Source organism: Ambystoma mexicanum, chromosome 4p (genome assembly GCF_040938575.1).
Source record: "Ambystoma mexicanum isolate Mex_15411 chromosome 4p, UKY_AmexF1_1, whole genome shotgun sequence".
In the NCBI taxonomy this organism is placed as follows: domain Eukaryota; kingdom Metazoa; phylum Chordata; class Amphibia; order Caudata; family Ambystomatidae; genus Ambystoma; species Ambystoma mexicanum.
In genome coordinates this window covers 505,847,206-505,874,376 of record NC_090927.1, presented here as the reverse complement: position 1 = coordinate 505,874,376, position 27,171 = coordinate 505,847,206, and the positions used below count along the sequence as shown (strand labels likewise).

Here is a 27,171-nt window from a genome sequence, read left to right as displayed (position 1 = left end):
TCAAACAAACTAGATTCTCATTTCAGATTCATTGTTCTAGGGATGAGGTGGCTTTATACGTTCCATGCCTGTTTTTACATTTGTATACATTTTCCTCTTAATTATTAAATTATATATAGTTTTTTGTATGTGAAAGAAATACTGGCAATTCGTTCAGCATATGTATTGGAACATCTTAGAATACTATTTTCTGCTACTCCGATAAGGATGTCAAAATCTGTCTTCTGTTATTTTAAAAATGAACAACATGGCATTATTTGTTTACACTTGTTGGAAGCAACATACTGTACTTTAGGAATGTTGCACTTGAACTTCTACTTCTAGCAATGGCCATATTATGGATAAACCTGTTTCGCATTTTTTTTTATTCTAGCACACTGTCACAAACACAATGGCGCAGAAGGAGAAATAAACAAGTAAGTGCTTTCTAAAAGAACATTTGTACAGACCAAGTGTAATGCTACTGTGCCGTTCACCATTTACAACATCAAAGCCCCACACTACAGTGGTTCCAATTTGGCTATTGAGATTTTACCATGTTACTTTGTTGATGATGCAGTTCCAAACCTTCATATCTGAAGTACCTCAAAACTGTAAGTTCTTAAAATGCAATATGCTAGCATCATTAGTCTTTTTTATACATTTGTTTATTGATGAAGTAGTGAGAGCTTCAGTTACAATTACATTCTCAGCAAGTGTGTAATATGCTGCAACTCATCAAACATTACTCTGATTACTAAACATTTCAAACCATAATATGTAAACCTTGAGTATGCAATATGCAACTTAAATGTTCCGATCTGAGGCGCAGGGTTATGGAACTTGCACCTGTTTACCCTTCAGGTGTGAGCAGCCAGGTCGATGGCAATAATATAGATCAACATCTCTATATCTGGTCCAATTTCTAATGGAAACTAGTTTTTTATTCTCGGTAGACCTGTTTCCTTATATCTCCTGTCATGGTGGGCGTAAATCAGGAGTATTCCTCAGTTCATTCAACATTTGTCTCCAGTCCATTCCCCTATCCTCCCCCGCTTCTGTTGAGACCTGATCCCTTAATATCTCCATCTCTGCCATCCCCCGCGATGTGCATCTTTCATCCATAATTGAATCGATGGACCCCCCCGGGTTTTTCCACAAGATCGCAATCCTGCGTTTGGCCAGTATGAGTAAGAAGGCTGATATTTTTCTTTTGGTCTTCGTTCTTTTTCCTCCAGGTAATATCCCCCATAAGCACGTTTCCGGTGTGCAGGTGTATTCGCTATGGGCCCCGGAGTTGGTTTTAATCACTACTTCCTCCCAGAATATCCTGATCTTTGGGCAGTCGCAAACCATATGCCAGAATCCCGCTGAGGCCTTCTTACATCTTGGGCAAGAATGGGCGTGTTGTGGGTTAATCATGTGGAGTCTGCATGATGTCATATATACTCTGTGTATGAATTTGTACTGTATGAGCCTAAACCTGGCATTTCTTGACACTTTACGGGTTTGTTCCCAAATCCTGGCCCACTGCTCTTCGGGGATCTCTTTCCCGACATCCTGTTCCCATTTTGCCTTAACCCCTAATTCTGGGAGTTTCCTTTGTCCCCCCATCTGCTGGTACAGGCGTGAGATAAGTCCTCTACTGTTTTGCATCTAGTATCTGCTGCATTAGGGAGCTATGTTCTGGTTCCATCTGGGTCTCCTCCCATATGGCAGCCATTATTTTCATGATTCAGGCATTACTCATGAAGGCCCCCCTCTGGCATGTCATACCGTTGGCGCCATTCATAGAGATCCCCTTATCTCGTGCAACCTTTATGTCGTAATCTAGTCCAATCAAGATTAATCAGTATTCCCCTTAGCACTGGGTCAAAGCTCAATGGTAGGTCCGGGTTATACGGGTGGGGGATCTGTAATTTCCCCGATATCGCTTGGTACTGTGTAGATCTCACTTTTTGTCAAACGTGCCATCAGGTCCCACAATAGTTCAATCACTTTCCTGTGTGTTGGATAATTCCCTAATAGTTGTCTCAAGTCTCCTTCTGGTGTGTCTAACCAGTTGGACACAGTTTGCGGCTGGGCTGATGCGTAATAGGCCTCAAACTCTGGTAAGGTAAGTCCCCCTTCTATATATGACTTTGGCAGAGTGGTTAACGCCACCCTTCTCCTGCTCGATCCCTAGAGCAGTTCCCCTATGTTGGTATCCAGCATTTTAAAGAATACTTTCTTGATCTTATACGGAATATTAATAAAATTATAAAGTAATCTGGGTACTATCACCATTTTACACAGGGTTATTTTCCCCCATCAAGGAGAGCGGTAAGGATTTCCAAAATTGTATTGAGTCACCTATGTTGGGCAATGCTCTCCTAGTGTTAAACATAAAGGTCTCCACCATTTCATGGAAAATTGTGACTCCTAAATAGCAGAAGGGTTCCAGTTCCCAACAAATCCCCCATTGTGGGAGTAAATCCACAGGTTGTGTGTGCATTGATCCTAACGGGAACACCAGGGATCTTTCCTTGTTCACACCGTAGCACGATAGCCTCCTAAAGTTAGCTAGTACATCTAATATTATTGGGACATTCGTCCTGGGGTTACTTGCGTATATTAATGCTTCATCTGCGTATGATATATTGGGCCTCATTACAACCCTGGCGTTGGACCATGGTGCTATTAGCACCATGGTCCATGCCGAATTCCGCCATGGTGGATGGCGGATTTACCGCCCCATTCCAAGGCTGGCGGGGCGGTAAATCCCCATTCACCATGGCCCCTTCCCCATTCCCATTTTTGGCCCATAGTGCTCAATGGGAATGGGGAAGGCGCTAATTACGGCACCATAAATTACGGTGCCGTAATTAGCACCAAGGTCCCTTAGTGGGTTGGACTTTAACACCTGCAAAAAGCAGACGTTAAAGTGTGAATCTGGCGTTAAGGGTTTAACGGCACCGCAGCCTTTTACAGCGCCGTTAACCCCTTAACGCCAGGGTTGTAATGAGGCCCATTGTGTGTTATGCCACGGACTCTAATCCCCGTCTTCTGTATGTATTGTCTAAAATATCCTGCCAGAGGCTCTAGTGCTAGGGCGAATAGTATTGGTGATGCCGGGCATCCTTTGCGGGTGCCTCTTTCTAGTGTCCATTTTTCAGATATCCAGTCGCCCGTTTTAACCCTTGCTTGGGGACTTGCATACAGTAGCTGGATCCACTGCAGTATTTGGGGTCCCATCCCGATCCCTTTTAGCACTTTAAATATCCACTGCCCCTCCACGGAATCAAAGGCCTTTGTGGCATCTAATGCAATCAAGGCCATTTCCTCCTCTGAATGTTGGACATGTTCCATTATAAAGTGTAGCCTCCTAATGATCCTGGAGGTATTTCGCCCCCCTATAAAACCACATTGGTCTGGGTGCACTATATTGAGGACCCCTTTCTCCAGTCTCAGTGCTATTAACTTCCCTAGTATTTTCGTATCATCATTTAGTAGCAATATAGGTCTGTATTATCCACAGTAGGTAGGATCTTTCTGGGGATTTAGGAGAACCGTAATCAGTGCTTCTCTCATCGACTCAGGGAGGATACCCTGAGTGAAGGCTTGTAGACTTTGTAGACTCACTTTAGCACTGGGAGCAATATATCAGCATATTCTAAATAGTATTCCACCCGGAGGCCATCCGTACATGGGGATTTACCTTTCTGCATTGTTTTTAACGCCCACTCGATCTCTCCAATCTCTATTGGTGCTTCTAACATCTCCCTCTGGGGTTCCTTCAGTCTAGGCATGTGCGCTATTTCTAATAGGTCTGAGGCCTCCTCTTCCGAATATGTTCCTTCGCTCGAGTACAGTGTCATATAATATTCTGTTGTTGCATGGCTGCTCTGGAACCCTTCTTATCATACATTTGCGTAATCGCCCTTCCCGGGTCTTCTTTACGGATCAGCCACGCTAGTAACCGACCTGCTTCATCCCCTTCGTGATGTATTCTCTTGGTGTAGTGTTTCCTTTCAAATTTGGACAGAGCTTCTTGGTGTGAGTTTTGACTTGTGATAGCCCCTGCTAGGTTGTGACCCACCTCTTTTGCTATCCCCAAATTGATCTCTAGATCCCTAATTATTCTCTCTGAGTCTTTCAATTTTTGGGATAGAGTTTTTCTTATTCCCACCATCTTAGATATGCATACCCCTCTTATTGTTACATTGAGGGCTTCCCACACAACGCTGACCTTGTCCACTGAGCTCTCGTTGTTCTCCAAGAAAGAGACAATCTCCTCTCTGTGTTGTATTGAATGCCCTGTCCTGCAATAACTCCACTCTTAATTTCCAAGTTGGTATTACTGGGCAGCGACACCCTATCTGTAATGATGTGACTTGGGGTGCATGATCTGATGGCACCTTCCGTAGGTATTCCGTCTGGGAAAATCTGTGTGCGTTCTCTGTGCCCGTAAATGGACAATCTAGGCGAGAGTGTGTCCTGTGCACTGGTGAATAGAATGAATATTCCCTATTGTCCCCGTGTGACCCCCTTCTTAATTCCTGCAAATCTAATTCTGACACCATTCTATTGAGGGAGCATTTTGATCGCAGGCATTGGGGTACGCCTGTTCCTGTCCGGTCTTTGCCTGGGTCTAAATAACAGTTAAAATCAACCCCCACCCCCCAATAAAAATGTCTGCTCTATCTCTGCCCACAAATCCCCCTACCTTTTGGAAGTAGTCATCGTTGTCTATATTAGGCGCATATGAATTTACTATGCAGATGTTATGCCCTTCTAAGCTACCCCGTATCACAAATGTGCGTCCTTCATTGTCCCCTTGGCAGCTTCCAGCTGTAATGGTACTTTGGCGTCCACCCAGACCAATACCCCTCTCGAATATGATGAGTATGGCGTTCCCACCAATATGCCTCCCCATCTCCTTTGCAGATCTATAAGATCACCTTTGATTAAATGTGTCTCCTGTAACAATGCCACTTGGATGCTGTATCTGCGTGGAAATTGCAAAACCCGGGAGCGTTTAGATCTATTGCCCAGGCCTTGTGTGTTCCAAGTTCCTATGTTTATCGACATCTAAAGTGTTTTGGTATACTGCTCCCCTGAGGCCCCCCCCATTAGAGAAACCACATTTGCCCTTTGTGTCTTCATCCGCACCCACCTGTTATCCAACTGGGTCACCCTCATATTTAAACCACTAATTACACCTTGGGCATACCATTCGCTCTTCATTTCATTGACCTGCCGCTTAACTGTTTCAGCAAGTATGTTTGTGCTGTCTTCCCCTCTCATTTTTCCCCTTACCCTCTAATTACCCCCCTCCCACCCTCTGGTCCCGTCCCCCCTCCCTTCTAGTTACCCATTCTCCTACATTCTTCCCGCAGGAAGTGATTCCTGATTTAAACTGTGACAGGTGCCCATCACTGGACATCTTTGGAAAAGATACTGGTTTGATTGTTCGACCCTTCGGTCTCGCTTGTGACCACGAGGCTTACGGGACTCCAGTAAGGGGCTTTGCCTTAACCTTGACCTCAGATTAAGATGCTACTCCGCTCCTCCTTCTGCAATTCAGTGTCTCCTTCCATGTTCTCAGAAAATTCCACAGTGTCCACTGCTGTCCTTTTGTGTGATATTTCCACTCCTCTTTCCATCATCATTTCCGATTCTCCCTGTTGCCCTGTGTTCCTGGGTTATCAGCCTGTCCCTACTTGGATTCTATCCAGGATCAAGCTTCGTTGGCTGAGAGGAAGAAGTGTGACTGGTTATCTGCTAGCACCTTCAACTTGGCCGGAAAGAACATCATGTATCTCAGGCCATGTTCCCGGGAACTTCCGTTTTACTGAGTCGAAGGAACGTCTCTGTCCCTGCACGTCTTGCGTGAAGTCTGGGAATATCAGGATCCGCGCATTCTCTTTCTGTATGCTCACTAGCTTCCGTGCATCCTGTAGGATTGCGTCCTGATCCCTGAAGTTGAGTAACTTAGCTATTATGGCCTGAGGTGGTGCTCCCGGTGGTGGCAGATGACCCGGCACCCTATGTGCCCCTTCAACTGTAAACAGCTTGGGTAGGATGCAGGGTCGCAATGTATCCAATGTGAATTTTTCCACTAATAGCTCTATGCTGTCCCCCTCTTCTCTTTCTGGCACTCTTGTCATCCGGATGTTGCATCTTCTGGAGCGTCCTTCAGTGTCCTCCGCTTTGTCTTCGAGAGTCTTTGTTGCCCCCACGAGACCCTGGATTTTGTTCTGCATGGATTCCAACACATCTTCCAGGTCAATTATTCGCTGCTCCGCTAATGCCACTCTATCATACATTTTTGCCAGGTCCGCCCGTACCTGTGATACATCTGTACCTACTTCTTGGATCCTAGTTTCAAGTGCCTTTCTTGTCTCTTGTATGGCTGTCATGAGGTTCTCCAGTGTCACTCCTTCTGACTATGTCAGCGTACTTGGATCTCCTTCCTGCTGATCCTGGGTCTGCTTGGTCATTTTGAGTTTGGCTTCTACATATGCTTCCATTCTCTTTTGGCCTTTCACCATTGTACAGGAGGTCTAACTGGCAGTCCTTGTATCAGGCTTCCTCTCTTTCCGCCGCGGTTCCCCCTACAGTCCGGCTGCCGCGATTGTCTCACTCCTCCTCTTCTCCGTGTTATTTCCCCTTGCAGATTCCGCGCATCGGGGTCCTACCTCGGCCTGTTCCGATGCGGTGAGGCCTCACTGGTGAGGCAGGGTTTTCCTCTCCACTCTTCGTCCCTTGTTTTCTGTTCGGCCGTGGATGCTGTCTCTCGCCTCTGGTTGCACCGGCAGTCTCTGCCGGCGCAACGGGGCTCCGATCAGTTAGGCGGGGAATTCACTTTCACTATGCTTGCACTTATCACCGTCACTGCTATGCACATTTGCCGTTTCGGTGTGTTGGGATGTCCGGTCTATTTCTATCCCGCAGCTCTGGCAAGATGGCGCCCCGGCGCCGGGGGCACTCCTTTTAAGCTGTCTCACTCTCGATCTTGCCCCGTTTGCAACCTTCTGAGTGGCCTAATATGTGGAGGTAACCTTCTGATCATGTTTGTGAAAGAAATTCTGGCAAATAACGGCCGATTTCAGGATATTTTTATCAGGATATGTACGGCCAGAGCAGAGCAACTGGGGCTTAGGTCCCCATCCTCGCGCTGCTCAACAGCGCCCCCCATCATAGAAGTTTTAATCTAAAACACCTTAACTAAATCTGTGATTGTAATTTCCTTTTTAGTTTTGGCTATTAGGTGGCTGTAAAGGATTGCCATCTGGCAAGGGTGTAGAAGCCTTGGCTTTTTTATTTTCCTTAGATTGATACAATTATGCAGGTAATTCCAGCTGTAAGGAACTCATGGTGGCTAATGTAAAGATCGACACAAGTGATCACAGTTCCAGGGTGTTTATTAAACTGTATATGCGGGTTGGAAAAACGCCTAATCTAAACCTAAATCTAAGATGGGAGCAAGCTACGACCATCAAATAAAAAGGCAGTCCTAGTGGCCTCTTGTCAAATAAAAGGGCCTATACTAAGAAAAACATATTGCCAATCCTTAGACTAAAAACAATAAAAGTGTGTGGGATAGGATTCACAGGAAAGAAAGAAGTGTTCACAAATAATAAATCAGCATGTGGTAGTCAGGGTCTCATTTCCCCACATTTTGAGCACAGGACAATGTGGGACTCAGGAGCAAAGACCGCGCTTTATCTTTTCCAGCACAATACTACACTTCCGCTCTCGGTGGTTAAGTCTCTTTTCTATAAAAAGTCTCTTGCCTCCGAGGGCGTGAAGTGTTCTAAACAAAACAAAAAAAATCCTTTTTGCCTGCACATTGGGTGATGTCTTTCTCAACCCTGGATCCCCGGGCTCAGATCCACAACCAGTTCTTAGCAATATCAAGACCTTTGGTAGTTAAGTATTCTTGCTTGCGAGGGGCTGAAAAATTCAAAATAATAAACAAAAGTTCAACAAAACTTCTGAAGGTCTTTTTTGATTGTACTTGAGTGATACTTCTTCACCCCTGGGTTCCCCTCTACCGGGCTCAGACCCCTCTCGAATATCAGCCTCCCTCCGTCGGGTTCACTCCAGCCTGTATTCAAAAGAGTTTCTCTATTACCTTATCTGTTGCATTCAAGAGTCAGTGGATAATGGCTTTTCACCTCTGGATCCCCCTCTTCCGGGCACAGACCCTTCTTGACTATATGCCTCCCCTGTCGGGTTCACTACAGCTTTTATCACAATTTCTTCTGTGGCATTCACAAATCTTAATGTTGTTTTAAACAGTTCACTGTGGGCAACCCTCTGCTGGTTTCACTCTTGTCCATTTTGTCAATCACACAATTGCTTGAACAGTCTTTCACGATGCAGGATTCACTTCCCTTAGCTTCACGATCATCTGCCTGTCAAAGGCTTTTGACTGTACAGAGGATTTTACTAGACCTCCGTATGACCACTTTGACCCTCTTCTCGCCTTTCCCAAGGCCTTCTGGTAACATTAGTTTCAACAGTAGCGTAATCGCCTAGAGTTTCCAGAGTGAGCACCCACGTGGTGCCTGACTCCTCTGTAGCTGGTTTTCCTCTCTCACATTAACAGTTGTTTGTACTTTCTGTCATTAGCCGTTTGCTACATTTCTTCAACACAGTTCGGTTTCTTATCGGCTCTCCCCTCGCCTCACCCGCTGTGATGAACCACTTGGCTTTTCTTGTCACGGACGTCAAGGCCAGTACCACAGAGGCAGGTATCTCTCCCCGGCTTGGTTAACAGCAGCGGAGGGCTCTGTGTACTGTTGACATCTGCTGCAACACACGCTGCCTATTGTTCGCGGTCTTACGTTTCCTTTTGTGGAGGTTTCATGGGCCTGGGTCGGAAAGGGGAAGGTCGTGTCTCTCCTTGTCACCCTCTCGGTTTGTGCCATCTTTCTCCTCCTCTTGAACTGCCGTGCTGAGATAGCTCTCTCGTCGTGCGGTCTGCCTTGCTTGTATTGTTCTCTCGTGCTCCACCTTTTATCCCTGTGGGGAAGGGAAAGGGCTGTCGGATGTGTGTGATTCTGGTCAATTGTCTGACTTTGCCCGGCCCTTGTGCTGGGACGTGTCAGGTAAACAGGTCTGGTGTTTGTCCGTCTTCTTTCGTGGTGTGCAGAAGTGTTGTGTTGGTAAAGTGGGGTAGGTAGAGTGTTTGAGTATCCTCAGGATGGGGAAAAGGTGTTTTAAGAAGGGGGATACCGTGTCTCACCCGTCAGTGTCCCACTTCCACTCCTCGAGGACCCCCGATCCAGGTTATCCTCCCTCACTGGTCCAACCCCAGGAACTGAATCCAATAGCAATGGCCGTGTCCGGGCCACCTGGATGACAGATCCCAAGGGACTAATTAGGGAGACAACTTCAGGTTTCTCACACAGCTCAGAAAGGGTAACCTTCTAATCAGATTTTCCTTGTAATGGCTCCATGCCAAAAGCATAGTGTACACCTGTGCCCTGCTGCATCAGTAATCGATCTACAGCGTCTGCTCTCCAGCGGCACAGAGCATAGTTGGAGATTACAGGTGACGGCTGCAGGAAAGCCATATCTCTGCAGCACAGGGTCTGCAGTTAAGATCTGCACCCCTGTTCCAAAATCTACATAACTCTGAGGATGTTATCCTGGTGGCACACTAAACTGTAAATATAGGCCTTATCTGCGTTAAGATATGGTGGCCTGCATCTCTCATAGTTAGCATAGCCACATCAATTTGATATCACAGATGTGCCAGCCCTGTGAGCTGTAAGGGTGCAGAAGTACGAGACTGACACAATAGTGGCATGGTGATTGGCGAAGACTTTGATTCAGGCAAAAATAAAGAGGAAACCTAACTCTCCCTAACTCTAAGAGGGATTTCTCTGTCTCTAATAAAGAACTAATGAGCCTGTCAGAATGCCCAAGTAAATAAAGAGTCCACCGCAGTGTTAAAATTCACATTCATAAATAATAAGAAAAAGGGTAGTGGGTCTTCTTGGTCGAGAAGAATTACTCTCTTCTCCTGGACGATGAGCAACAGTTCCAATCGTAGGGGGCATTTTGCCTGTGAGAATGACTCCCTTTTCCAGGTCTCAGTTCCTTTCTGAGGAAACAAAGTTCCGGCTTGTAGCGGCTTAAGGGTTCCGTTCAAATGCAAAAGAAAACATCCCAACTTAAACATTATTCCTTCTTAAACATTGTTGTACTTCACTTATGGGTTCCTGGAGAATGTCTCCCTTCTCCAGGTATGTGGTTCTCAATGTCCTCACAGAGCACGGGAAATGACTCCCTTGCTCTGGCCTTCTTTTGATTGGTTTCACGGTACCCAATCTTCTGGGAAGATAGCAGGAGGTATTGTCTCCTTCTCCCGAGGTCTCATTGCTCTCCAGTTTACAAGGGCTGGGTGGAACGACTCCCTTCCCCCAAGCCCTTATTGGACTTTCACAATTCACAGTTCATACACAATCATCAGGGATGAATACGTCAATTCTCCTGGCTTGCTTTGCACTTCGAAAGTTCTTATTTCACATTAGTTCACAATCTTATGGATGCAGGTCCCAGACCTGTGTGCTCCTCCTGACTGGGTGCGGCAATCCTGGTTCACTATCCTGCCAGATGCTGTGACTATGAAGATGACTGGGGCTTATCTTCATATGGGGATGCAGGTCCCAGAACCGTGGGATTCTTCCCTTTTGGTGCTGCAGAATTGGTTCACTGTCCTGCCAGGTACTGTGACTATGAAGATGACTTAGGTTACTCTTCATAGAAGGATGCAGGTCCCAGACCCCGTGGGATTCTTTCACCTTGGTGTTGCAGTTCCTTTTCACTAGGGGTTTTAGCTTGTACCCCAGGGGCTTCCCTTAGACCTCAATATTGTAGCTCCAGCATCTACCAGTTCCTTCTGGTACCCTGGTAGCCCTTATGCCTTTAGGGTCTCTACTGTCGCAGCCTGGTCATTCTCTGGGTTCTCCCCCCTCTGATTCAGCCCTCTCTGGGCTTCTCAGTTCTTCTGGCGTGCTGCAGCGTCTCTGCGGCACTCGATTCTCAGCTGGTGCACCTTCCTGCATCCGCCTGGTTCTTCTTCTTGGCTGGCCAGGATGTCCACTTCTCTGCTTCGCCGGATGGCCCTTCTACGTTGGACCAGGTAAGAGCCTCTCCACCTACTCGGAAAGCTCTCCTGCATCTATTCAAGTCCTTTGCTGAACCGAGCTTTCCCCACGCTCGTGTGTTCCTCTAGGGAGGGCCTCACTCTCTTTCCTGGTTTCCCGCTCAGCTTTGAATGGGCCTTGCCCAATTAGCTTTTGGGAGCGGATTTACTGTTCATTCAGGTTCTCATGAGTGCTCTATGCTTCTGCACTGCTTCATTGTCCCAGTACTGATCTTTTGGTGAGTCAATTGGTCTCTCCCTAGTCTCAGTATTTAAGGGATACATGCTCCTTGAGGAGTTAACACTCTTCCTCGTCCCAGTACTTCTTATATTGGTGGCATGACAGAAACATATAGGAATTCTAGGGAAAGTGTTGGTGGAGGGGGTGAGAAGGTTTCTTAGGGTTAGGTGTTAGGTGGGCTATGGGCATATCCTGTTCTCCCCAGGTCGTCATTAATCCCATAGTGGTGGGTCTTCGAACCTCGATCATCGGATGCAGCCTTGAACCGCTCAAACCAAACCTGCACGTCCAGCGTCTTCAACTGTCTACTTGGCCATCAAACCAACCCTGGTGGCCCTCAAGCACTTCAAGGAACCCAGCCGGTTGACCTGCATATCCAGTCACCAGCTTCTTCAAACTGACTCTGGTGGTGGCCCTGACGATCCGCTCATCTCCCTGCATCACCTTCCAACCTCAATGAGCTCAGTTTGACTCCTGCTCGACACCAATTCCCATCTAGGACACCACGACCGCTGCACTTGAACAGCCACAAACTGCACCGAACAGCCTGGTTTGCCACAGTCGAACCGCCAAGATGGTACTATCGACCTACAACTGCCCTCTTGACCCATGTTCGGGCTTAGAGACTGGTTTGGTGACTACAGTACCTTTTTCCTAAGACATCCTTTTACAAAGAATATGCGGTCATTGATGTTGCTTTTTCACCCCTTTTTTCTTGCGCAGTGTTGCATTCTCTCTATTCTTGCATAGCTTCTGTCCTTTCTACAGGGGTGTACTTTTGAACAGTTTTTCTATTCAGTTTCTTTGCAGACATTGATTTGACATTCCCTTCATTTTGAGCTGTGATACTTTGCTGTTCTGGGCACTACTGAATTAAATTCACACCCCTCTTAAGAGTATGTAGCCTTCACTTGACCCACGTTTCCACGATTGACGATGGAAGTATATCTTGTAACTGTACCTGCTTTACCTTTATGACTGTGTTGGCTGTTGATTTGTAGACATATGAGGGCTGAGTGGGTGATATAGCCCCTACTCATGCTTGTTCTCCTGCAGGACAGGAGTCAGTTCAACACTCTAGTGGCAGCGGTTGGGAATTCAAAAAGAATGTCTTACAGTCTAGTCAACCAAAATAAGTGTGCAGTGTGGTAAGTCAGAAGGAGTCGGACAAAGGGGTGGCATTTCACACACAAGTTTGTGTTTAAATGATAAGAAAATTACCTATTTTTCCCTATAACTAGAGTGTTTGCCCCACCTAACTGAACTCCTAGGGTGCTCGTCGTCAGGGTAGTTGTCCAAAGTAAAGTCTGTCCTCTGTCAAAACTATCCTAGTCTGTCTCTATCACTAATCAAAAAGGTATTCAGCAAACAAAAATGAATCAAGGAGAATGACTCCCTTCTCCTGGTCCAACTGGGTCAGCCTTGCAGGCTGGTTTATGACTGTCTGTTGAGACAGTTCGGATATGCCTTAATTTTTTTAAAAATTAATTAAATTAATTTAATTAAATTTTTTTAATTTTTCATTTAGCTTACCATTATCAGCTTTTAAAAAAAAAATGTGTGCAGAAAAAACAAGTTGTTTCTTTTCATAACAGTCCATGATGTCCATTCATGTAATAACATACATAGTTGAAAGGTTCACTGTATCAAAAAGAAACTGTACTTAGTGACAAGAGATGTGAGTTCAACATTTTTGCATATGACCAACATCTTGAAAATCAAAGTGTCCCATGTCATTGGGGATAGAGAACACACTGTGAGAATGTAAAATGAGGAGACGGATGAATCTGTGTCTCCTGTGCCTGGCTAAAGTCTGACCTTATATTCGGTCAAATTGACCGAATATAAGGTCAGACTTTAGCCCATGAAAACGCGAGAAGGTATGACATCTGTTGTTGGCGACGTGTTTCGGTGGGTGGACACAGGGAAATGTCTCTGAAATTGGCTGGAAATGCAGACAATTCTCAGACATTTCGTTCTGGCCACCCACTGAAACACACCGCCAACAACACGTGGCTTACATTCCCGCGTCCCCACACGTGTCCCGATGAAAACCGTAACTCACATGTGTGGGTGCACCTACTGGGGGCGCAAAAGGAAAAGGGTAACCCACTGATAACCTCAAGCCTTTCGCCACTGCCCATTTTGTTCATCTGGGCAACCTACAGATTTGGGCCTAGGGTGTCGAAGCCAGCAAGGAAAACAGGGAACCCCATGCATTTTCCAAAAGAGGACACCCGTGGGAACCCACACATGGCCAAATTGGAGGGGCGGGTCATCTCATGTATCCCTCCCCAGGGGCAGATAATGGGGGGGGCTGTCCTGCACTCCTCCCTGGGCTCAGGCGTCCGTTCCTAGGAGCAGATATATGGTCCCATGGAGGGCTGCATGACATGGCACCCACTCCATTGCGGCTGGGGGGAGGGGGTCAATGCCCCATCCCATTAGAAACTTCCCAGACCCTTTGGGGTGCCCCACAACGCCCCCCTAAAAAGCGGTCCACCATTTTCCATTTTTTCTTTGTTTACGAAACTTGCCTTGGTGCAGAGGGGCACATTGGTGTGCCAATCTGGCCCCGGGGTGCCCAAACCTTACTGCCCCACCCATTGGGGGGCCTGTCCCACCATTTCTGGAGGCCCTCTCTCCCCTCACCCCAAATGGGTGGCAGGGGCACCTCATACAGGCCTCCCTGGGCCTCCTACAAACGGCTGCGTGAGGTACACCCCCCTCCATTTGGGGTGGGGGGAGAGGGCCCTCAAAAAAGGTGGGACAGGCCCCCCAATGCATGGGGCAGTAGGGTTTGGGCACCCTGGGGGCAGATTGGCACACTAATGTGCCCATCTGCGCCAAGCGAAGTTGGGTAAACAAAGAAAATAATACAAAATCGTAGGCTGCTTTTTAGGGGGGGCTGAGGGCCACCCTAAATTGCCAGTGAATGTTATACTGCAACGGGGGGTGGCACTCACCCCCCCACCCCAAATGGAGGGCCCCACCTCATGCAACCATCCCTGGGGGCAGATAGGGGGGGGGCCACCTCATGCATCCCTCCCTAGGGTCAGATGCCCCTTCCTAGGAGCAGATATCAGTTTGTTTAATGACAATTTCATATGATTAATTAGGCTGCATTTGGCTGCCTTCATAACTTTCCACTCCGTATCTACCTTTTTTTATTATCTGGTTTAATGTTATTTTTATATGCAAACTTTTGGGCTATCTGGTACAGGCACAAGGCTTCTAAAGTAATACTCATGTTCAGGTAGTATGTGTCCAATAAGTTGTTCTTCAAAATGTCCTGGATGTTGGGATCGATTTTGGCTATTGTTTGTATGTCTTTGTACGATTTAAGTACTCTTTTTCTCGATGCAGCAGGACCAAGGCTTAGCCACACTATGTTTTCAGATTTCGCATATACGGCGGTGCCGGTTAAACGGTCTGCTGCTTTGTTGCAGCCACATTCTATGTGGGAAAGCATTTCTATGCCAAAGCTGTGCAATCTTTTTGCCAGTGGTTTGTCAGATGATATGTCATCCCAGAGGTCTTTGCATTAGTTAAGTAGGCTGTGACATATCGTGCAACTGCAGTAGAATTGTCTGCAATGTACTGTACATCAACATTAGCATTCCAAAGGAGGGCAATTATTGCATTGTAATCATTGATGTACTTTGATGCTTCGCTCCTTTTTATGCAGTCTGTGTTCTCAGGAGATTTCCCTTTCACACTGTGTCGAACCGAAGACATGAAGCTGTTTACTTGCCCTGTTGTTGAAACTGGTCTAGGGAAACCAAAGCGGCATTTGGTGTAATATTTGCCTCTGTTCTTATATTTACATCAACAATACTTGCAAAATGTGTGCTCGTAGGTCACTATGTACGTTCCAAAGGGATTTCCCAAGTGACAGATTTGTGAATGAACTGCAAAACAGTTTCATCACTCTCCTCACCAGATTTAGGAGCATTTTTATTCAACAAAAGCATGTGAATGTGTGGTGCTCCTCTGACTTGATATTCTTTTCACCAAAAGAAGTGCTCCACTTCTCTGAGGGGAGGAACTGCTTTATTGCAAATGAAGTGCAGCATGGCAAGGAAGCAATGATGGAAGTACTGTGAAACATTTACCGGATCAAGAGAGAAAAGTTCTCCTGGAGTTTTCATGTCTACACCTGTTTTGTTTTTGTTTGCTATGCGTAGGAAAGTGTGCAAGTCTTCCCATGCATACACTGTACAACTTAAAGTGACAGTCCATGTGGGTGGCCCAAGGTTGCGTAGCATACACCGTACATCTGCGTGCCGTCGGAACCAGTACTCTCTCGTACCACACATGTATGCCAAGAGATTTGTAATACTTTACTGTAAAACCTTGTCCTTCTCTTGCACCTTTTGAAATAGCTGTGTAGCAGACATGTTTTGAAAATGGGAACCTGTTTGACAATTCCATAGCATAACGTTGCCAGTACACTTTCGAAGAGGAGGAGGAATAGATACTCTACGTTCTGTTTAAATCTAGGGTCTTCAGAATATATTTGTAAACAGCGGTATTCTGATGCTGTTATTTGTGTGCATCTTTCAGCATGTCTTCCACCTTTTCCAGTCGGGAAGAGTAGAGGAAAGGCTTGTGCTTCTACATTTTTTTCCCATATACCGATTGGCGCTCCTTTGGCTTGCCTCATTTGATATGTCCCTAGTGCATCGTCTATGGTGTCTTTGGAGTGAAATGGGTGATTTGTAGTGGTGTAAAATATTGGAGGCAGCACTAGGATCTAGACGTTCAAATTGGCCAGTTGTTGAGGAGTCCTGAATTATTTCAGCTGTTTCTCTCAGGTTTTCTTCAACGTTTATTTCCTCGTAGTATTCATTGTTTTGTTTAAGGTATTGCAAGGCTTCCCTTACTTTGCTTAAGACCACTAGTTGATGGCAATTTTTTTGTCTTTTGAAGGTACACCATTTAGCAGAATAATCAAAGATTCGTCTATTGGCCTTTGCACTCGTAGAGTGTCTACATTTTCTTTGAGATTTAATGGTAAATAAACTACTTTCCCACAAATGCCTCTCAGTAATTCGGTGGGAGGCAATTTTGCAGTTTTCGGGTGAAGTCGTATTATTGCTTGAAATGGGTGCACTGTTTGGATTATAATGCTCTCATACAAATTAAGCTGCTGCAGAGCGGTTGGCAGTGGAAATACTTCCAAATTATTGCTGATTGCCCATGAAGGCCTTTCATTATTGTCAAGTTTTGAAGTGCAGTATGTGCACAGTATGGAGGTGTTCGTAATTTCATATCTGTTTTCAGCTATAAGGGACAGAGCTAATTGAAACCATTGGGATTCATCATTACCTTCTATTTTCTGCATTATATCTACAGTTTTGGTGCTCTTCTATAGAAAGTTCTATGACAACACACACACACTTGGTTTGGCATTTCAGCAGATGTGCTTTTGAACTTTTGTATTTCTTTTCTGTATGTGTGATATAAAAAGTTGATAGCTCCAATATTGTCAGTACTGTTGTCTGAAAATGCTGGAGTGTGTAAGTGCTCTTCAGTTCCACAATATTTCCTTTGGATGTGCTCTATTTCTTTGCGCTCTTGTTTGGCTGTACTGTGTAGGAGAATATAATTTAAATGTTGCAGTGCTAAAGCTGGACTTTTTGTATAGTACAGTTTGTAAACTAGATTTCTTACCATTGAATGGTGGGTTGCTAACATTTTGATACGGTGCAAGGTGCTGTTGAAAGCAGGTCCAGAAATACAGGCTAAGGAATGTCGTTGCCTTTGACATACTGATTGAGGAATTGCTGCAAAGATTTTATTAAGCATTGGCGAACGTTACACATTGATGTGCAAGGCCATTTATAGGTGAGGCGTGTTGGTTTGGTGGAATGGAGTGTGACATCTTAGTTTGATGGGGATATTTCTGAAAGCGGTGTTCCTTCCATTATGGTGCATCTTTTCATACCCTCATCCACTCAGATGTAAGGCAATTTGGTATATGCATGCATCCTTTAGCTTAATGACTGGATTAGCTCTTCTCTTTCAACTTTCTGTAGAAGTTCTGCTTGCAGTTGATGGCTACTTTCTATGTTTTTAGGTTGTGAGGCTCTATTTCTGCGTTGCTTTCTATGGAGCTGCAGTTGGTAGGCATTGTTTGGTAGCTGTTGCCGAAGAAAGGGAAGTGTGGGTATGCACATTTTCAAATGTATATGTGTGCAACGTGCATGAGTGGGGTAATAGGAGGGTAGGCATATAAATGGAAGTGTGTCACTGTGTAATGGCATCTAACTTTTGGTTGGGGACAGTATCTTACTATGTGGCGATTAGTAGACCGGTAGAGGTGTCATGAGTAACGAGGTACATACTGATAGATTGCTGTAAATGTATATGCTACAATACACTAGTGCACTCTTCTACTAAGACGTACAACACTATGATGGTATTGTACTTACTTTGTTAGTTGGTGAGAGCAGGTATATTGCAGGTTGTATTTTGAAGTGCCCACACCAGTGGCTTTCTGGAGAGAGGTGGGTATTTCACCTGTTTAAGAAGATGGTAGGAAAATATGTTGGCTAATGGCATAGTGCTTACTTTTGTACAATACATTCTTTAAACTTCTAGGGGGATGGCTTGGCAGGAAGAGCAAGTGCGTGTGTACAAATGAATGGCTTACTATATGACTGGGGACTTGGGAGCATAAGCATGTTTGTAAAGGTGGTAGGTGGGTTATTTGAGAGTGTATTGTATGATGTCTTATTGAACACGTGTGTATCAGTGTAGAACTATTTACTTTCAAAATGGAGTACTTCGCATTGTGGAAGGATGACAAAAAGGTGCAGAAAGATATACAGAGTGCAAAGCAGAATATTTTTGTGTGTGCATTTGCATGCACTTCTCTGCATATATATGCTTGCTACATGAGTGGAGCCATTGTTTCCGGTCTTTAATTTCCTTATGCGCATTTATGAATGTTACTGCTCTCAGTGCACACATATTTTTTTCTTTTTTAAGTAATGTTGTGATCTATGAAGTGTGAAAGGTAAGTGGCAGGAAACTGTTGTAATGCATGCAATGTATGCCCTTGGCTTACTTTGGTAGGATATGCTGACTGATCGATTTTACATATTTGATAGGAGGTGCGTTAATGGGGGAAATCTTCGTAAAAATGACGGAACAAAAGAGCAGTGTAACCGTTTCCATATAACAATGGCTGCTATGGGCAAATGGCAACTTTGCAACCACCTACTACTGTAGGAGCTATTTAATGGTAGGTGATGGGAGAAATAACAATATGACTGTTGAGTGGAGATTCAGTGCCAGGTACCCTGTTGCTACGAATGTATAACACAGTTGCAAATGTACTGTACAAAAAATAGTAATACCTACAAGGCGTGGTGACGGGTAGGGATGTCGATGTATGTGGATGCAGAACTTGTTCATCGTTTTACAGTATTTGCCTGTGCAGGTGCTTTTGATTTACAGGACATTTGAACTTTGCGTGTTTAACGGTTGGTATGGACTGTTCAACAGAGGTGATAGTGTTAGATGCAGAATTCTTGGATGTAATTGGTGGATGCGTATGTGACCTTTTAACAATAGCCAATGAGGGAGTGCTGGGAAAAGACTACTGGAAAGGGAAGAAGGACTGGCCCTGCTCTACTGGGGTGCGGCCCTCGCAGTAGTTGTGGAAAGCGCACGTGCTACATGCTGTCCTTCTTAATATGCTTGCAATGGAAATGGGACTACAGATTATCGGACCAGGTGTATGTCTGCTTTTCTGTTTCATGGTAGGATGTTCTTCTCTGCCCATGAGAACCTTGGTGCTTCTAGTGTGATGTTTGTCAGTGGAGCTGATATTTTTTTCCGCATATTAAAATTAGTCTTCTGTTCCACAATATATAATTTACGTTGCAGACACTTGTGTAATAATGTAAGGAAAAGCAGACAGCAATCCCCAACAACTAACACACAAAAAGGTGTTTCTTTACACATCCCTTACAAATAAAACACTTTTCACAACTACCAACAAAGTGCTCATTCTCTATCATGCTTCTAATGTGTTTGCACTGCACCCCCTTTTACGCTCACCTGGTCTCTGCAACGGCATTCGGTCATGGTTGCAGCCCTCCCGGGGGTGAGATCGCTCATGTCCGACTTCACCCTCTGCGGTTATGGGGCGACTGGTGGTAATAGGTGATGCTGCTCGGGACTGCTCCTGCGTGGAGAATAGGGGGCATGAGTATGCCAGCTTGTGTGCCTGATCCCCTTCCAGACCCCTTCTCCCAAACCATGGTACCCGTGGGATGCGCTGTCCTTGGAAAGCTCACCTGTTGATTAGTTTTGGCAAGCACCCCATCCTGCTGCTTCTGGCAGGGGCGCTTGTATGATCTGGACCAAGTTCCTTAACTGGTCCCTTGCACATGGTAGTTCAGTCCTACTGCAACTAAGCCACTATACTTCAGGTAAGTGTTCCTGTTTGCTTTTGTCTTTCCTCGTCTGTTTTAGTTGTATTGTAAAGTTTGTTGTCTTGTATTGCTGTCCGTTCCACTTTTTATGTTTGCTCTTTTGCTTTCTTCCCTTGCAGGTGATGCTGCCGGGCCTGCAGAAGTTGTGGAGCTCGAGGCGACAGCCGGAGGGAGTGAGGAACGAAGCTGCAGAGATACAGTAGCTGGTAAATTGTCAACTAGGGGGCGCACAGGGTTCAAATGCGGCGTGGCCCTAGGATGGATGTTCCAACCTTGTCTTTCTCTTCTTCACAGGGTCTGAGTTTGTGGATGCGGAGTGCAGTGCTGCGGCGTCGGGATCAAGATCACTGGATGTCAGGAGATGAGTCTGCAGATGAAGCAATGAAGCACCGGTTTCCTGGAGGTGAGTATGCAGGAGAACGCCTGGTTTCCAAAGGTAAGTAAACTGGTCCAAGCGGCAGTGAGCGTCACGTTGCACGCTAGGGCACAGTAACGCGAAGCACCGGCCTTAAGGATGCAGCAGCTCATATAGCAGAGCTTCTGAAGCCATGCCCACCAGGTTCAGCCTGCCTGCCACACTGTGCCACACCCGATGAACCAGCACATGAAGACCAGCCCTAGGGAGCCTCACTCGATGAGTCAGCACATGAGGATGTTCTCTGAAATAAAGGCTTTCAGCTCCTGCAAAGTTCTTGTAAAATAAAAGCACTCCTGCGCTGAAATAAAGTGTTCCTGCTCACATCTCTATATGAGTGCAGCCAGGGCCCCTGTGTTTATAGTTCCCAAAGGGACATAAGTGAGTCAAGTGACCCATTGCCCCATCACTAGATGGTGTGGTTTTTGTGTTCTGGGGCCTGTGGCCATGACAGCCCCCCACACAGGACAAAATGTTCGTGAAAGCCACAGCATTTGGAGGTGCGCACGTGCCACATCTGGGTTTTTTCAGGGTGGCTGCAATGGAAATGGCACTGTGCAGGAGTTGGGACTGGTCTATACGATTTTGTGGGTGTGGTGTCCAGCAACAGATTGTGCCAGAATGTGTGTTTGTAAATAGGAGTATATATGGCTACGGGTACGGTTGAGCTGTTCGGTAGGCGGACTATATGGCTTTTGGGCAACTCCTGGATACATTGGGTACAGGTTTACGCAGAACGCTGTGCACGGGCCGCACACTTTGGGTTCCATAATATCTATGTGCACCAGTACGGAATACGTGGGATGCAGTGGCTCCATGTGGGTCCTCTTTGTGCCAGTTTGGTGACGCTCGCTCATCCAGACATTATTATTGTTCATTGTGGAGGGAACAGTTTAGGATATGTTATCAGCATTTCACTGCAGTTTGCGATGAAGGAGACATTTCGGCAAATCATGGAAATGTTTCCAAAATCGCACATAATGTTTGTGCTTTTTTGCGAGACGTTAGCATGTTCTCCTTCCACAATTAAATGATTACATTTCGTAGTAGCAACATTTTTCGTTCACATGGAGTTCATCTGACTGAAGCTGGCAATGAGCTGTTTCTGTTTAGTATCCAAAATGCAGTGCAGCACTTCCTGCAAGTTTAGCAAGCATTTTCACTTTGGGTGTTCACCACTTGGAACGTTGCATACACAAACAGCACAAAAAGGCTGTTTCAGAGCCACCACTTCGTTTTGCGAAAGCGTACAATGTTTTTGGTCCCGTCACCCATTGTTGACAACCGTGTACGCAGCGCTCATAGGCTGCGCCACTGCCTGCATGCATTCATTCAAATTCTATTTTTGAACAGTGCAATGTGGCTCTGAAAAGAGCCTTTTCGTCCCCGTACCTCTTCCGGTTGTGTTGCATATTTGCTGTGGTTATAAGGCACGCCACAGAAGGACAGGAATGGGAGGGAGGTTTGGGAAAGGGTACCAACAACAGGGATATGAAATTGCACGTGGAGAGCAAAAGATGTTGCGTGCACCTCACTTGGGTAGGGGGCACTCTGTCATGCTGCGGACCGAAGCCTCATAAGCACTTTGAAATTGTTCCCCCCTGCACAGTACCGCATCGCAGTACATGCACAAGACAGTGACCTTTGAAAGGTACGGGTCTGTTGCGGTGCGTATGGCCCGCAAGGCTGGTTGCGGTATGCACTGGCCCACTGGAGTGTCCCTAGTGGTGGCAGGAGCAAATGCAGAGGATGCTGTAGAGGAAAGTAACCTACTGCCTTATTGGAAGGGGATAACTGCCTTGTGGTTCCATTTCAGGTGCCGTAGATGTACAAGCCAGGTTTTCCACGACTGATTACTATGCCACACTCACTGCATTTTACCTGGTTTGCACGAGATTTGGGTACATCTTCAACAGTCGTAAATAGTTTCCACACCCACGACTCACGTTGGCTGCAGACAATGGAGATTCCCTCTACCTTATCCTCTTTTCCTTTTTGATGTCTATCCACATTATCACGCCTGTTCCCTTGCTCAGGTGCTTCCGAAGGAGGTGGTGGTGGTGAGGGTGTGGGTGATCCTGAGTCAGAGGTAGTAGCAGAAGCCCTGGTGGCAATTACGTTGAGAGGTACTTTCCAGGCACCGAATTGATCAGAAAGCAATATCTGCATTAACCAATGTGCACCGCTGCTCTTCTCTGGAAAGCCAAACACGCAGCGCAGTTGTAGGGTGGGCCCTTTTATAGGACTGTTGTGGAGCACGTGCAGTCGGAAAGTAGGCATAAATCTTTCCCTACATTAACTACATGCAGAAGGGAGAGTGTAGGACCTCTGTAAGGGTGCACTCTCACTGGAACACTCCATACATTGCAGAAAATAGTCCTTTTTCGATGTGCACGGGTCCGGATCGTGTCAGCCAAATAGGGTTCAGTTCCCATAGTGACAGCGCCATTGTTCTCCATTTGTACGGCTGTTCGCAGGACGCATATTGTCCGGAATACTTTGTGGCCACGTGCATAGGTCTCCTACGGATACCCTTGGCATCCCCGAACCACTTAAATGTATAGCCGACGTTCACTGAACATTTCTAAATAAGCTTGGTGTGTGCATGGTACAGTAGGTAGAATGTTCACGTGCTCAGGCACTCGCAGGACGTAAGTGAGCACTTCCACCTACTAAACCTACATCACACGTTTCTTTGCATATCTTGGTCAGGGGCAGTGTTACCAGGGGACACAGGAAGAGATACACATGTGTGAAGTTGTGCGACCGACAAACGTATGGTCCTACAACTACTTACAGGCGGTTCTGTGCATGCAAACATGCGGCCTGTAGTGGCGTCCTATGGACGCTTCCATTGTGATTGCGCATAGGGCAACCAGGTGCGGCGGTCGTACGACTCCTCTAATTCCCTCACTTGCGATCATCCACACTGGGAATGGGAAGGGAAAATGCAGTAGCTGCACAAAGTCTGTACTGGCGAAACAAACAGCGCAAAGACATAGGTCATGCAGCGTAATGGCATGCACCAACAAGAGAAGTAATGTTTGCCTTCAACAATCTTACTGCACTACTGCTTCACATTGCAACAAAGGATGAGTGGCAGAGTTAGGGTTGCCAGCTACTGAGAACAGTACGTCACTGCAAAGTGGTAAGTACACTAAAGTTTGGGGGGGCATGGCTAACTGCCATGTGAAGAGGACGCGTCTTGGGTGAGCTCCGTGCTTTGTGTCCACAATAAACTGCTTTTCATGCACCACAGAAGCCCTAGAAGCCTGTGAGCTACCATACTCGTTGCAGACCACAACAGGAATTTCCGAGCAGAGTTTTGTGACCGAGAATGCCCTGCAGGGATCAAGACACCCAGCAAAGCGACACCACGGAACCGCACCCAAAATGGCGGCTCACATGCATTAGCCTGCGTAACATTGCGAGCGCCAAAACGGTACTGCGGCCCCAGCATGCTACCTGCTGAGCGGACCAGAGGCCCACGAGCGGTGACAGAGGCCAGGGAGAGGGCGCGCACTGCCCTTATCTGGGAGCAGGAGAAGCACACCAGTAGATCCGGAACGGCAGAGGACCCCGGCAGAACAGGCAACATCCGGGGAGAGTGGACAGGTGGAGGAGCGAGGGCAGCGTGGTGCCCCGTCTGCCGTGTGCTGGGCCTGCAGAGTCACCGCTGGGGACCCGCTCCGGAAAGGGACGGATAAAGCACTGGAAAGCTGAGGCAAGCGAGAAACAGAAGAGGTGAGCGGTGGGGAAGAGCACCCCGTGCATTGACCGCGCACCGGAGGCCCCCCCGCCTATGCGCCACCCGACCCCCCCAACGTTGATTGCACACACTGTGACCGGCGACAGGGAACAACTTTAGGGCACCGACGAGGAGCGCAGCACGAACGTACGCTGACAGCCGAGTGGCCTGCCCTGGACACTGGTAAGCGGCGCCCCGTTGTACAGACCCACTGGCCCCGGGGACCCAGCGCAGACCCAGCGAAGATAGGTGCTACTCTGCGTGCACTGGACCCCTAAAACGGTATTAGCAGGGCAGGCAACATTAAAAGAGCACGGAAGGCCCACACTACAGGACCTTGCCACCGTCTCCAGAAGGAGCACGCTTAGTCACACCACATAGCGGGAACAACAGCAGTGGGTAAGAGAGCCCGCATTGCCCCGCAACCACTTAACCTTAACTTCAACGCACGCCTACACCTGGGACAACTAGAACCTCTGCAGTCTGGCTGGGATGTCCTCGAAAGGGGCCAGGGCCAAACAGCGCCAAACCACCATGGACACCTATGCTGCCGGAGGGCCCACAGGACCTGAAACCACAAATAAGACAACCTCTGAGGCTCTGCCGGATCCCTCTGAAGGGACAGTCGAACGAAGCAACACTCAGATCCTGGATGCCATCACAATTTTCCAAACAACAATGGAAAATAAAATCGATGCAGTGGCCATAGATCTGGGTCTACTACGACAAGACATTCACTCCCTGGCCTTCAGGACCGAAACACTGGAAGTCCAGGTCCGAGAAAACACTGAGGCTAAAACGCAACTCCTAAAAGATGTGGACGTGCTGCAGCAAAGGGTGAAGAACCTGGAGGACAGGGCTGAGGAGGCTGAAGGGCGGGCACGCCGGAATAACATCCGACTTTTGGGCTTGCCGGAGGGCATCGAAGGATCCGACCCCACGAACTACTTGGAGAACCTCTTGCTACAGGAGATAAGTGCTGAGAAACTCTCGCAAGGCTTCACAATTGAAAGAGCCCACCGAACTCTCACCAAAAAACCATCCCCTGGCACCCTGCCTAGAACGATGATGGCAAAAGTGCTTAACTACAGGGACCGAGAGACTATTCTGGCCTACTCCAGATCGCGTGGCCAAATACAGAGAGAGACTGCGAAAATAGCTATCTACCCGGACTAGACCTTCCAGGTCCAGATGAAGAGGGCACAATTCATTTACACCAAAGCCAGAGTGAAAAAGGCCGGACTGCGGTATATGCTCTTATACCCGGCAAGACTAAAAGTGATGCATAACAACAAGGCCCTTTTGTTTGACACCCCGGCAGAGGCCCATGAATGGATGGATGGGGAGCAGATCCCAGATGCTGATGAGAAAAGGCAGAGGACGCGACGAGTCATAGTACAGGGCCGCACGAAAGACCTTTAACCCATAATGGCACACAAACAAAACGGCTGAAGCTACGCGCAGCTGGAATGATTCCTCATAGAGCGACACCGAAGACGAACATCTGTCTATCCCCTGAAGTTATTGGGGTATATATACCCGCCCGTAGGGCACCAGGAGACCATGTGCAGTCAAACGGAGCGGAAACAGGATAGTCCTAACGAGTGAAACCTCACTGGACCTGTTCTTAGTTTGGGAGGTTTAAAGTTATGGGGGGAGGGAAAGTGGGAGTTGACACTAAAGTTGGGGACCTGAATGGGGAAACACCAAGACCAAATGGAGCTCTCATAAACAGCACGTCGAAAGAACAGCCTCGAGAGATGCCTCGCTCAAATGTCCAACCATCCGGCACCCATGGCTGACAAAATTAAAATTATGACATGGAATGTCAGAGGCATGAATAGCTTCGTTAATCAACGCTGCATCCACGCATATTTAAAAAGGTGCAAGGTTGGGATCGCCATGCTCCAAGAGACCCACCTAAACGCTCACAAACTCGAAGCAATAACCAAGACCTGGCGGGGAACCTTAATAGGATCCTCTTACTCCTCCTATGCTAGAGGGGTCCTAATCTGGATCAGCCCGACCATCCCCCTCAAGTTAATAGGCACCAAAACGGACGACGAGGGGAGGATGGCATTAGCACACGGCACCATAGAGGGAAAAGAGGTATGTCTAATCAGCACCTACACACCTAACCATAATGCAACAGTCTTCTTTCACTCACTATACTCACGGCTTAGCCCTTACAGAGAGAGCACCATGATATGGGGGGGAGATCACAACTGCACTCTTGATCCCCAAAAGGACAGATCAGACGACAAACGCACCCGCCCATCCCCCCTGCCAAAATAATAACTACACTAACGCATCAGCTCCTACTCCAAGACTTGTGGAGGGAACAGCACCCGGAATAACAGGAATACTCCTACACCCCACCGCATGCAGTCCACATCAGGCTAGATTACATATTCGTGAGCCAAGAGCAATAAGCCATGTTTGAGGATGCACACTATCTCCCCAGGGTGCTATCTGGCCATTCCCTGTTGGCAATTACCTGTGAAGTGTTCCCACCCAGGCCTCCGATGCCCACTTGGAGGCTCAGAAGCGAGGCTCTGCTCGACACAGCCTTCCGCGAACATATAAGGGAAAGCACAGAGGAATATTGGCAGTCGAACCTAAACAGCGTGAGGCACATAGGTACGGTGTGGGAGGCATATAAGGTGGTCATGATTGGAGAAATTATTGCAACTGTGGGAGGTACCCAGAGATCCATCATAGCCTCATTAGAATGCACTGAAAGAGAGCTGGGAGATTTGGAGGGGAGGGCCGACTCAACCCCAGAACATTTGCAGAGGGAGATTGAACTTAGCCAAACCGGCCTAACACAATGGGAGACCCTGGGGAAATTAGGTTACGCTAAACACACTGAGAGAACCCATGCCCTGGGGGATAAACCCGGGAAACTATTAGCCTGGCTTTATAAGAGGGAAACCCCCCGGACACCTATCTGTCACATTCGCAAACCAGACGGCACTACAGCACACACGCAGACAGAAATAAACTCAGTCTTCTCTGAGTTCTACCAAGACCTGTACTCCAGCTCCACATCCCCTATGTATATCGAAATAGACAATGTCTTGGACATTATTAAGCTACCCAAACTTGACACGCAGATGGCAGAAGCCCTGGATGAGTCTATCACCCCCTAAGAGGTACTGGCAACCATTAGATCCCTGCTGTCCGGAAAATCCC

At 47.0% G+C, this 27,171-nt stretch overlaps 1 protein-coding gene across 3 annotated transcripts in view; it reads left to right on the top strand.

Annotated features, from left to right (window-relative positions):
* Nucleotides 1-27,171, top strand: part of DCDC2C (doublecortin domain containing 2C) — a 1,747,636-nt gene that overhangs the window by 732,610 nt on the left and 987,855 nt on the right. For 2 of the 3 annotated variants that reach the window (XR_011260401.1, XM_069606023.1), the window contains exon 6: nucleotides 374-420. Coding sequence is in view for 2 of the 3 variants with exons in the window: in XM_069606023.1 (XP_069462124.1) it covers nucleotides 374-420 (47 nt within the window). In the remaining variant the exon portion in view is untranslated. The remainder of the gene's footprint in view (nucleotides 1-373; nucleotides 421-27,171) is intronic. The other variant, XM_069606022.1, reaches the window with a different exon arrangement.